Source organism: Mustela lutreola, chromosome 14 (genome assembly GCF_030435805.1).
Source record: "Mustela lutreola isolate mMusLut2 chromosome 14, mMusLut2.pri, whole genome shotgun sequence".
NCBI classification, from domain to species: domain Eukaryota; kingdom Metazoa; phylum Chordata; class Mammalia; order Carnivora; family Mustelidae; genus Mustela; species Mustela lutreola.
Window position 1 is genome coordinate 3646071 of NC_081303.1, and position 11847 is coordinate 3657917.

The following is an 11847-nucleotide window of genomic DNA, read 5'->3' on the forward strand; positions in this document are numbered from 1 at the left end:
AGAAAAGGGGGCTATCTGGGATCCCTGCATCTGCCTCATTCTAACCTCATGCTCATAGTTCCCTAGAAGGCAGAGTTGGAGAAAATGGCCTGCCCGCTAGGCTGGGGCTAGAGCCTGAACCCCAGGCCCCACCAAGCAGTAAGATGCCCCTGGCACTGCTTAGTGGTGGAAAAGCCAGCAACCCTATCAGGCAGCCAGTCCCAAATTGGACTGGGTGCCTTCAGTTTCCAGCTGCTGCCTCAGAAGGCCTTTTGGGGCTGGGATCCCTTTGTCCACAAGGATCAGCATGTAACGGCATAGGCAGGAGCTCCACAAGCCTGGAGGGGCCGCAGTGCGCATGTACAAGCTGCCCAAGTCAGGGCAGTCAGAGCCAGGAGGAGGGCAAGTGTCTGGAAAAGTAGCCAGAGAATGGGCTGTCTCAGCTACAAGGCATGTGTATAAATCCCACGTGCAAGCTAGTCCGGCACGCACCGTCGCCCTGAAGGGAAAGCTGGAGGGTGTCCGGACTGTCAGGTGGCCACCTGGGGTGGTGCTCAACAAGACATACTGGAGCCCTCGTTACTGGTAAGCTCACGCCCGCTGGCAGCCGGTCTGAAAGGGGACTGACTGCTGTCCAAAGAAAGTAGCACCCTGAAAGAGGTTTGCTAGGGGCTGGTGGGCTCCATAGGACTGGAGGCTTGGCAGGTACACTGGGACCAACCAGAACTCCCCAGGCCTGGAGGGCCCCAGGTGCAGGCTACCTGGAAGCAGACTGTACCTGGGCCACCTGAGGAAGTTAGAGGAGAAGGGACCTGTATCAAGGCCAGTGTCTGGTGACACCAGGTCACTGGTGCAGGCTCTTGGTGGCTGGGAGGCACGTCTCATGCTTATGGCAAGCACCGATCTTTACAAATGCACAGGTTCCTTTTGGGGGCAGAGATGGAGGAGTCTGGACTTTATCACCAGGGCAGGGACTACGTATAAAAGTCCAAATAGGAAACAATCCAAATACCAACAACAGAATGGGGAAATGAATACGGTATAGTCACACAGTGCATACTAAACCACAGTATAAAGGAACAATGTACACACTATGGATGAAACAAAGATCATGTTAATGAAAGAGAAAAACACAAAAGGAATATATTCTGTAAGATTGCATTTACACAAAGAACAAAAATGGGCAAAACTAAGCAGTACCGACTGAAGTTAGGATGGGGTTCCCCTGGAGAGGAGGAGTTACAGGAGGAGGTGAGGGGTGGACCCTCTGGTGGGCTGCAAGTGTTCTGTGTTTTCAGAGTACACGGATGTGTTCACTTCGGGGAAATTCATCGAGCTACACACTTATGCACACTTTTCGTTAAAAAGAAAACAATTTTTTTTTTTTTTTTTTTTTAAAAAGAAAACAATTTTTAAAGGCTCCATCCCACCTCCCGCCGCAACCTTTTGTACTTCCTACCTTCAGGAGTCAAGATGCTTTTGACCTTTTGCAGGAAAGGCTGGTCCACAAAAGCTGGTGGTGGGCAACTCATTCCCAGTGTTGGGTCCTTGCTGTCGACATCAAACATGACGACATTGTAGTGGCCGAGCTGGGAAAGAGAAGCAATCAAGTCTTTGTCTAACACCATCTATGTTCCTGCACCATACGTGTCCTGTGACCCGTGGTGGCCGCAGGGGGCTATGTCAGGATGACACAGAGGTCGTGGCTTGTCTGTAAGGGCACAGACGTCACTGTCCAGGGGAGCTACTGTCACTCAGGGTTCTGCTGTGAGCACCCCACGTGACAGCCAGGGTCTGACCTGATCTTTTCCTCCACATTTAAAAGCACCTTCCATAAGCACACATATTCATGGGCTCCACACTAGCATCATTGCTACTACATTGCTAGCATCCAAACCAGTAATTTTCAGTCCTAGCAGAACACTAGGGTCACCTCGGAATGTTTGAAATACTTCAGTATTTCAGGGTCAAAAACCCTGGTGTAGGAAGGAACAGGTGGGAGGGGAGATAGGAAGCCTCGGGTATTTTTTTCTTAAACTCCCGGGTAATTCTAAATATAAGAACTACTGATGTAGGCAAGGAACTGCCTAAGCCTTTAAGGGCTGACCCAGCAAATGGCTGTAGGAGAAAATATTCTCAAATTAATGTTAGTGTATCTTTTCTAGTACTTGAACAATAGCTGACTATTCTGTATAGAAAAATATTTTTATGATTTGTCTCCCATACCGACCACCTGGACCTGCACGTACACAGGCAGACTAAGGAATGTTGTTTGTGAGACCAGTGCTGTGTGAATAACCTTGGGAATCTAATTGTTTAAAATGTAATACCTGGCCTCTGGGTCAGAACTGGCCCTTCTGTTCTTGACGCCTAGAGCTACAAATCTTGTCTCACATCCGCTCCTGCTCCAGGCTGGGCTGGTCCCCAGGAATGGAATCAGGGAGAGGAGGCAGACACACACGGGCCAGGCTCCTTGAAAATATAGGATCATGATAACATGGAAATGTAGCTGGTGCCAAACTGCATGTAGGTGAACAAAAGTTTAACTTCAAACCCTGTCATATGCCTATAAATGTGGCCGTTATGGGGATGGTCAGGTACAAGTCTCACCTGAGGGGAGGACGCTCCCCCCCAAGCCTCTCAGTCAGGACTCCCGCCTGGCTGTTTACCACGGGGCTTCCCCAGCTGATCAGGTTAGATGTTGTAAATACCTGATTTGACGCCTAGAGCCTTATTCTCATTTACTGTCTACTACTATTTTCATCTATGTGCAGATTACACTTCTATTCCTGTAATAAACAATAAAGTTGTCTGTCCTTTTCAAAACTGAATCACGGCTATAGTGAATCTTTTGTGCAGACCACTGGCTCAAGAAAAAATATCTTCTTAACTGGGTGAGAAAGAACAGATGATGTGTCAGATGTGCCCCTTGCTCTAACGGAAACAGTTTTTACAGGAGTAACCTGCAATGCTATTGACTTGCAGTGAACTTTGAGACCACGATAATGGTTATTCAATAATTAATAAATACTGACTTAGGACTACTGCATGCCCATTACCGGGCATGGCACAGATCTCATTTTGGTTTCTTAGAGAGCAGCAAAGTCCAAGGACAACCACTGCTCACATCTGTAGCACTGAGCCCTCTAACAACCTGGAAGGTGCTTGTTAGAGACGATTGCCGGGCTCTTCAGAACTGACTGACAGGCAGTAATGATGGCAACACATCACAGACTGAGCGCCTGCCATGAGCCTTGAGCAGTGTCAAAGATTTCCCACGTACTAGCTACGTTGGGCCTGAGTCCCCACACTGGCCCCAGCCTCAGAGAGGTAACCTGTGAAGCTCTGATAGACTTAGATACACTTCATAGATAGAAAAGTGAACATTTTTGCTACTGTGTTCAGATCCACACCTATTATTAGTAATAAAAGTTATGACTGTTCTACCGATAACATAGATTTTTTTTTTTTAAGTAGAAATTCGAATTGCATCTGGTGCTCAAATAATGCAGTACTGAAAGCCAGAAATTCTTCCCAAGTGCACAGGAATTTCTGGAGTCATGATTTTTAAATGTTCCATCTGGTTACATGGGTAGACACAAGCAAACACTCAATAAATTGAACAGCTTAAAATCTGTGTACTTTATGTAGCTCACTGAATACCTTTTATACTTCAATATTTTAAATGAGTAAAAAAGAAAAAAGTTAGACACCCACACATGCAGTCATTTTGCGATTACAATCGGAGTCTGAGGGAAGAGCTACTGGCCATTTATTAACTTAGAAGAACACTGGGAAGGAGAAAACTACGGATCTATGTGGATTTGTTGGTCTGTCAATGCTGTGCTCCCACAAGACAGCTGTAATCGTCCACACCCCCGCCTGTGGAGGGCACCGGAGTCCCCCTCACCTAGGAGCAGCTCCGGGTTTCTGAGCAGGGCAAGGCCAGCAATCATTGCTTTGTGGTGCTCACAGCACAGGTAAGTCTTGTCAACGGGCCGCCCTGGGGCTGCAGGGAGGTCCTCTGGAGTGTCATCAGCCCGCGGCTTCTTCCTGTCCTTCTTCCGTTTCTTCTGGGCTAAATGAGAAACAGAGATGACGAGGTCCTATGCTGAGCACGCTAGTCCTGGGAAAGCAAGCCGTACCAGCAGCACTGTGCTGCAGCGAGGCCGACCCGACTCAAGAGCCCACGCCCCCGGAGCCTACTTTAAGGAAATGGAAAGGATCCTAGAGGACATGGCCTAGATCTACACTGGCCAATACCATGGCCACTAGCCACCTGTGGCCACTGCACAGAAGTTACAACTTGAAAACGTTGACGTTTCAGCGTCTTCCTTGCAGCAGCCACATTCCATGTGCTCGCAAGGCCAATGGTTACCGTATTGGGCGGCTAAGCGGACATTAAACATTCCCTCCAATGCAGAGAGTTCTACTAAACAGCACCAGACTAGGCGACCTGTGAGGTACCCGCCAACTCCAAAGCCCTTCTGAAACCTGTTGCAGAGGCCGGCAGTATGGAAGAGGTGGGGGCTCACCTCACAGAAGTTTACTGAATTAATATAATACAGACGCATATAGAGCCCCGTACAAAGCAGATGGCCTCCAAACTGAAGGCATTAAAGTGATAACCACATCTGTGTGGTAAAGCACCACCCCAGCCCCTTATCATCTGAGACCCGGACTTCGCTCAAGAACATTCTGTTTACTGCCGTTTACAGCAGAGCCCAGATGGTAACAGGAAAACTCACAGAGCTGTGTGCCTCTGATCACAGGTACCCAGGTCGGTCTGACCACCCTGAACGGAAAGTCCAGGCCATGTCCACTTGGGTTCCACCAGTGTGCGGATGACACCTCACCTCTGTGAGACACATCCTTCAGCAACCTGGCTTCAGACTGCACCACATTCCTGTTGCTGAGGAAGATGAGCCGCCGGAAGTAGTGCTTGTCATCCCCCTGCACATCCTCGACCACGTAGCTGCCACTCAAGGGACTGCAGCCTTGGTGCTGAACGGTCCGGACCCCGATGTCCCCACCCACAGACAGAAAGGGCACCTGAAGATATAACAGAGATGTGGTCAAATATCAATTAAGAAACATGAGAAATGATCATCTTTTCCCTTTGTTTGTGTATGAGGAATCCCCATACCAAGGTTCAGGACACCAAGAACTTCCAAGATTTGCCATTCTAATAAGAAACTTTCCTGAGGGGCGCCTGGGTGGCTCAGTGGGTTAAGCCTCTGCCTTCAGCTCAGGTCACGATCCCGGAGTCCTGGGATCGAGCCCCACATCGGGTTCTCTGCTCAGTGGGGAGCCTGCTTCCTCCTCCTTTCTCTCTCTCTCTCTGCCTGCCTCCTCTCCGCCTACTTGTGATCTCTATCAAATAAATAAATAAAATCTTAAAAAAAAACTAAGTAAGCTGCATTTAAAAAAAAAGAAAAAAGAAAGGAACTTTCCTGGGGCCTTTCAAGAGATCACAAAAGGTTTAATTCACTCTTTGGAAACCCCTAAACCCTCATTAAAATGCAAGGTTTCTCCCTCAGAAAAACATGAGTTTCTCCTTAGGAATGTTCAAAGGACTTTCCATAAAACCTAGAGGGAACCTTCCGCAGGGAACTATAACTATGAGAGAAGGAAATCTGAGAACAAATCCAGAGAGAGACCAAGCATTCTAAGTTTGGCGAACTCTCTCCCTGCAATTATTCTCATCTTTTCCCTCATTTTTCTTTTCTTTTTTTTTTTTTTTTAAGATTTTATTTATTTATTTGACAGAGATCACAAGTAGGCAGAGAGGCAGACAGAGAGAGAGAGAGAGAGAGAGAGAGAGAGAGAGAGGGAAGCAGGCCCCCTGATGAGCAGAGAGCCCAATGCGGGGCTCGATCCCAGGACTCCGGGATCATGACCTGAGCCGAAGGCAGAGGCTTTAACCCACTGAGCCACCCAGGCACCCCTTTCCCCATTTTTCTTAACAAGAGAAAAATTTAGGAGAAAAATACATTTTCCCTCTAGACTTTTCCATTTCCCTTCTCAATCTTTACTTCCATTTCTTTTAAAGACCTCCAAGAGTATTAATAATCACCAGGGACCCCTGGCTTTGCAGAGACACCGGCACTCCCCACAAGATCTCCATCTCTTTGAGGGACACCAACCCCAATCAAACACACATTCATCTGCAAACACAAGACAGTGTAGTGGGCAGAACCACAGGCTAGAACTAGGGAGTCTAGGTTTATCTTTCCACATCTGCTACCACAGCAACATGCCCCTAAGGAACTTGGCTTTCCTACCTGCCATGGCTAAAGCACCTGTAAGGTACTCAGCTATCAATGACCCTGTCCGAGCAAAAACCCGGTTTCCTTCCCAGGAAAATGCCAGGCCAGCAATGCTAATATCCTGAAAACTAATCTGAGCTGTTTTGCCTCTTTTTCACTCTACACTCAAGATAATGATAGTTCCAAGAAGCAAAAGACACAAAAGGGGGGAAGGAGAAACAGAGTCTGAACAACCCACAGTATAAAGAGCTAGAGCCTGGAAGGTGGAGAGCATTTCGTTTCTGTGTGGAGTCGCAGAGGCCCCACATAGCAACCCTTCTCCCTCCTCTCACTGCCTGGAGTCAAGAGAACTGAAGTACTGCCCACTTAGTTCTGAGCTGTTGACCTGCCCACCAGGAATATGCCAGGGGCACGGACCCTCGTCCTAGCTCCTTCCGAGTCACCCTATGCCTATGTGGCTGCTAATATGACTTCTCTAGAGATCCGTGAAAGCTGCTGCCAGAGCTCTATTACCTGCTGCTGGGCGGGCATCCCAGCAGGAGCCAACTCCATGACTCTGGCTGACAGCTCGGCCTGGATGCTGTCCATGCCTTCGTACCGCTGGCCCCGGTGGAGGGCCACTGTGATCAGCCTCCTGAAGCCTGCACTGGCCGCCAGCTGCTTCCGACCCTCTTCCATGCCAAAGAGCCACTCGGTCTCACGACCCTGGGGGACTGGAAAGAGCACTTGGTGACACAGAGTCCAGGGAAGAGTGTTCAAGACCCAACCAATATAACCTACATGGCACAGAGTCAGCCCCAGTGAAGTCCTAGCATCCCTTCCAACTATGACCCACTGAGGGCTGTCAATTCCCTAGTGCACAATGCCCAGAGCAAAGCAGCCATCAGACCCATGGTAGGACCCACGTGACCATGTGAGGGAGAGAGGAGGGTACCTAGTCCAAGAAAAATAACAATAATACTAACACTTATTACACACTAAGCATTATTCCAAGAAGTGTACAAACAGAAACTAATTGAATCTTCACAACAGGCTAAGATACAGGTGGTATTATTATTCCCATTTCATAAATGAGGACATTGAGACACAGAAGTAGAATTATTTGCCCAAATTCACACAATTCATAAATGGGGAAGCTGGGGTTCAAACCCAGGCAGTCAAGCCCCAGACCCCATGCTTGTGTCCACTACACTCTTTGTTCCCATAGGTGGACAGGCAGGATTATGGAATACTTGGGAAAATAGCTGACTTGTCAGCAAATTACCAGGGTGATAATTTCAACAACTTGCCTTTGTCTAGAATTTCCTACTTTTGAAAGCACTTCGTCATCCTATTTCTTTTCACCATTACGGAGGTAAATCTGGTATTATTTACACCCTTCACTAATACCACTTCTGTTTTCCAAGCACTTACCATGTGCGAGCACCACTCGAAGAGATTTTACACCTCTCACACCTACACGACAGTTAACAACCTCACTTTATAGATGAGGAAACTCAGGCACAGAAAGAAAGGGAATGTCCAGGGTCACACCACCAGGAAGGGACTGAGCTAGAACTGGAACCCAACAGTGGTTTGTTTAGCTACTACTCTGTACTATCTCCGAGTTTGGCAGAGAAGTACAGCAGTTCTCCCCAAGTCATGCAGCTCACAGGCTATGGAGCTGACTCTGCTGCTTCCAGGACTCTGTGGTACAAAGTAACTCGCTACACTGTGAGGCTTACCTAAATTTATCCCTGTTGCCTCTCCCTCTCCTCCCTACCAAACCCTTTCTCACACTCTACCAAGCCTTTGCAATGGAAGGTGTGAAGAAATAAGCCTCAAATCTTAAGCAGGTAGCTGGACAGCTGCTACTCCCCCTCCCTCATGCCTGGGAGAGTCTAACTTCTTGAAGTGCCACCCCCTGCAAGATAAACCAGCCACGGCGTACCCATCCACCAAAGCCCCAGCCCCTGTAAGCCAGCCCCTCCAGGGAAGAGAGGGAGCAATCCCAACTCACTGATGAAAATGGCAAAATGATTGTCCCGCGATGGTTTCACAGTGGGGTTGTCCACCACGTGGAGGGTGTAGCGTGGCTCCCCCGTGTCCCCATCGCACAAGTCCAGAGATACATTCCCCAGCCCGGCCTTGCGGTACAGCTGGCTGCACAGCCAGGCATACTGCTGCCGCTCACGCACCGCCTCAGCCAGCCGCTCGGCACTCTCCAGCCGCACAGGCTTGCCCTGCTCCTGAGCACACAGCTCAAAGATCTGAAGGGCAGAGCCAGGGACTGGCCTGAACTTGGTCACGATGAAGGCAAAGACAGGTAGAGAGAACCGAGGCTCTGCATCCAGTACCCGGTCCTGGCTGCTGGACACCTGGTGTACCCTCACCATCCACCCCTCCCGAGAGAAGTGACCCACTGCTTTCTTCAGGATGTGAGCCTGAGCCAGGGAGATGCAGAGGTAGCGACCGCCCACCTGCAGGACACGGCCAACCTCAGCCAGCATCCTGTCCACTTGGTGCAGGGTCTTCTCCTCCTCGTCTGTCAGGACAGCGTCCAGGGTGCCCTTGTCCAACACCACCTGGAACGAAGCATCAGGAAACTCCATCTGTGTCATGTCCATCTTCAAGAAGCTCATCTGGGGCCGTCGGCTGGCATTGCGTTCCTTCATTTGCTTGATGACCACCTCACTGATGTCAATGTTCACTATATCCAAATAGCCCACATCATACAGCTGCTCACTTAGCTCCGAGTTCCCGCACCCAATCACCAGCACCTGAGGGGAAAAACCAACAAGATGAAGGTGGTCAAGGCAGAGGAATGACATGCAGATACGTTCAGGAATCAGATCTCCCCGTGGCTGGTAAGTTTCCAGGGGTGCACATGCTACTGTTAGGAGACAGCACCATTTCCCAGGCGATTCCAGGTTCCATCTTAGGGAAACTCATCGGTGGAAACCACATTCAGCCACACGAAGGAGGGTATGGGAAAATGGGCTTTCTACACAAACAAGCTAATCCTGGTTGTCCGCCGTGAAGCAACCATCAGTTACTCAAGAAGTGATAGGAAGGCACAGAATCCAAACACGGACAGGTCACACCTCTACTTTGGCTATTAAAACCCAGTTGTGGAAGAACCATATTCAATCACTCATGCCTTCGGGTCCACCTCACGGTATTCTTTACTCCTTCGGTTTAAGGTGGCTCCAGCCCCAGCTCGGAGGCCAAGGCCGGACTTGAAATCACAACCCAGAGACCAAGACCTGAGCTGAACTCAAGAATCCAGCACCGAGTCGACGGAGCCACCCACGGGCCTGTATTCCGCTATTGTCCTAAAGCCAAACCTGAAACACAAGCTGCTGCCCCCTCTCTGCGCAGCAGTCGTGCACCCAGCCCTCCAAATGCGGCCCCAGGGTCCCCTCCCTGGAAAAGCCTGGTGGGAAGAGCCCAAGTCTTGCCCTGATGGGGCTGAGTCTCAGCTCCCACGGGAGCGCTCCCTGCACACGACCTGCGGCGAGACACCGGCGCTCGGGGCCGCCGCTGCCCCGACAGCCCGTGCAGGAGCCCCGCGGAGTCGTGACGAGATCCCAGCCGCGGGAGGAGCGCACGCGGCACCCGCACAGCCCCGCACTCCGCACGCGCCCCACCAGTCACCTTCCCGCCCTTCTTTCGCTGCCACCCCCCCTCCCCCCACCCAGCACACCTCATCGACCCCGAGCCCCCCACCCCCGGCGCTCAGCTTGGCCCCGGGCACCCCGGGACGTGCCTTCCGGCTCCAGGTCGCCGGCGCAGCGCAGGCCGGAAGCGCCACACCGGCCACAGCCCCCGCCGGCGGACTCGGCGTCAGGAAAGCCACGGCGACCGCCGGCTCCACACCGGTGCGCCGTGACGGAAACGGCCCCGGGAGGCGACAGCCAGGGTCACTACTGCGGTCCCTCTTCCCGGGCGATGACTAAGTCAGGGAGGGGCTGGGGCCGCAGGTCGCCCCCCACCCCGAAGCCTTGCACAGGACGTTTCAGAGCTGCCTCTGAGCCGCGGGACGCGCCGAGTCCGGAGACGCGGGCCCAGGCGGCCGCCGTGAACCGCGGCCCGTCGCCTCCCGCCACGGGCTGCGGGACGGAGCTCGGCGCCCACGCTCCGAGCGCACGCCGGGCGCGCGGCCGCGCTCACCTTCTCCCGGGGCTTCATGTACTTGTGCAGCACCCCGCACAGCTCCAGGTAGCTTCCGTACCACTCGAAAGCCCGCTTCCCCCGCTGCTGGAAGAACTTCTCCCAGTACTCCGCGGAGCCGAACTCCCGGGAGCTCTTGGGTAGGAGGTTCATGCTGTCACCGTCCGCGCCGCGTCTCCGCCACGCTCCGGCTCGCCCGCTGAGGGACCATGGGCTGCGCCTGCACACGCGCCCGCGCCCGCCGCCCGGCGTCGGAATTCGGCCCGCACGGACTGAGCCGCCGCTCGAACCCAGAGGGGTGACGCGGACACGCAGGCCCCACGCGCGGGACACGGAACCCGAACCACGGTCACCCGCGCTCCCGGCTCCCGGCTCCCAGCACCAGCCCCAGCCCCACGTGCCGAGCCCCTCACACTCGCTCACCGCGGGCCTTCAGAACGCGCAATCATATCCGGGTGCCAGGCGTCGCGATTGGCCGGCCGCCCGACGCTCCCGGCGAATCATTGGCCAGTCTTTCGCTTCTGGCGCCTCATTGGCCGACACACGCTCGCCACCTACCGCGCCGGCTCCGAGCGTGGATACGCGCGCGGCAGCGGGGGCGGGGCCACGGGCCCGAGTCCGGGCGGAAGACACCCCGCGGCTGCGTCGGCGGGATTGCGTCCGAGCGCCGCGAGAGGGCAGCCTTCCCGGCTCTGAGCGTCTCCTCCGCCGAGGACCCCGCCCGGGCTTCCCGCCAGCGGTGCTCGCGCTCTGTCCCAGCGGGCCTCCTGGCCGCTTCCATCGCGAAGGGCGGCGCGCCGGCCGCGGAGGCCGCGGGCAGGAGGCGGCCCCAGAGCAGAAAAGCCAGCGGACGGACGTGCGGCCAGGGCTGAGGAGAGCCCGTGCTTAGCAGAAGAGCCGTCCTGGCCGCGTTACCTTCGGCCTCGCCCCCGCCGTCGCTTAGTGTCGCCCCTCGACGTGCGTGGTGGATGTTTATTCTGGAGAAAGCCGGCCCTGAGCGTGCTCGTCCTGCTCTAGAATGCGGGATCCCGCCGTTAGTGTGCTGACGGGAACGCTCAGCAGAGGAACAGCAGCTGCGAATTCGGAGGGGCCTCCGCAGCCGCCGCTCCCCCGCAGCGCAGCACGCACGTGCCAGACTCTTCGGACACTCGGCCTCCTCAGGCTGTCCTGCGGCTGGCACCGCGCAGCGGCCGCTCCCGCGCACCTGACTTGTGAGGTGAACGGTCGCTGCTTCCGGTGCTCGTCTTCCCCTCCCGCGCTGACGCCGCTCCCGGCCCGGCCCGCGTGCCCACGGGCGCCTCGCGGGCTCTTCGGGGCGCTCGGCGGCTGAGGGACGCGCAGACCCCGCAGGACACCCGTGCGGGAATGAGCGTCTCTGGTCCCGGCTGCTCGGACCTCGGCAGCGGAGGGAGCCCAGAGGGCTCATCCTCGACGGGGACGCGCACTC

At 53.7% G+C, this 11847-nt stretch overlaps 1 protein-coding gene across 2 annotated transcripts; it reads right to left on the reverse strand.

The window, feature by feature from the left end:
- Positions 1–1438: 1438 nt before the first annotated feature.
- Positions 1439–10830, reverse strand: LOC131814312 (eEF1A lysine and N-terminal methyltransferase-like). 2 transcript variants are annotated; one of them, XM_059145047.1, is made up of 6 exons: positions 10401–10830; positions 8248–9007; positions 6762–6961; positions 4836–5031; positions 3890–4057; positions 1439–1568 (listed from the first exon to the last, which is right to left on the reverse strand). In XM_059145047.1, exons 1-6 carry the CDS (start codon positions 10551–10553, stop codon positions 1540–1542), a joined length of 1506 nt encoding a protein of 501 aa, XP_059001030.1. In that variant the 5' UTR covers positions 10554–10830; the 3' UTR covers positions 1439–1539. The 2 variants fall into 2 exon arrangements, with proteins under 2 accessions (XP_059001030.1, XP_059001029.1); XM_059145046.1 differs by lacking the exon at positions 1439–1568 and having other exon boundaries at positions 3735–4057.
- Positions 10831–11847: the final 1017 nt, after the last annotated feature.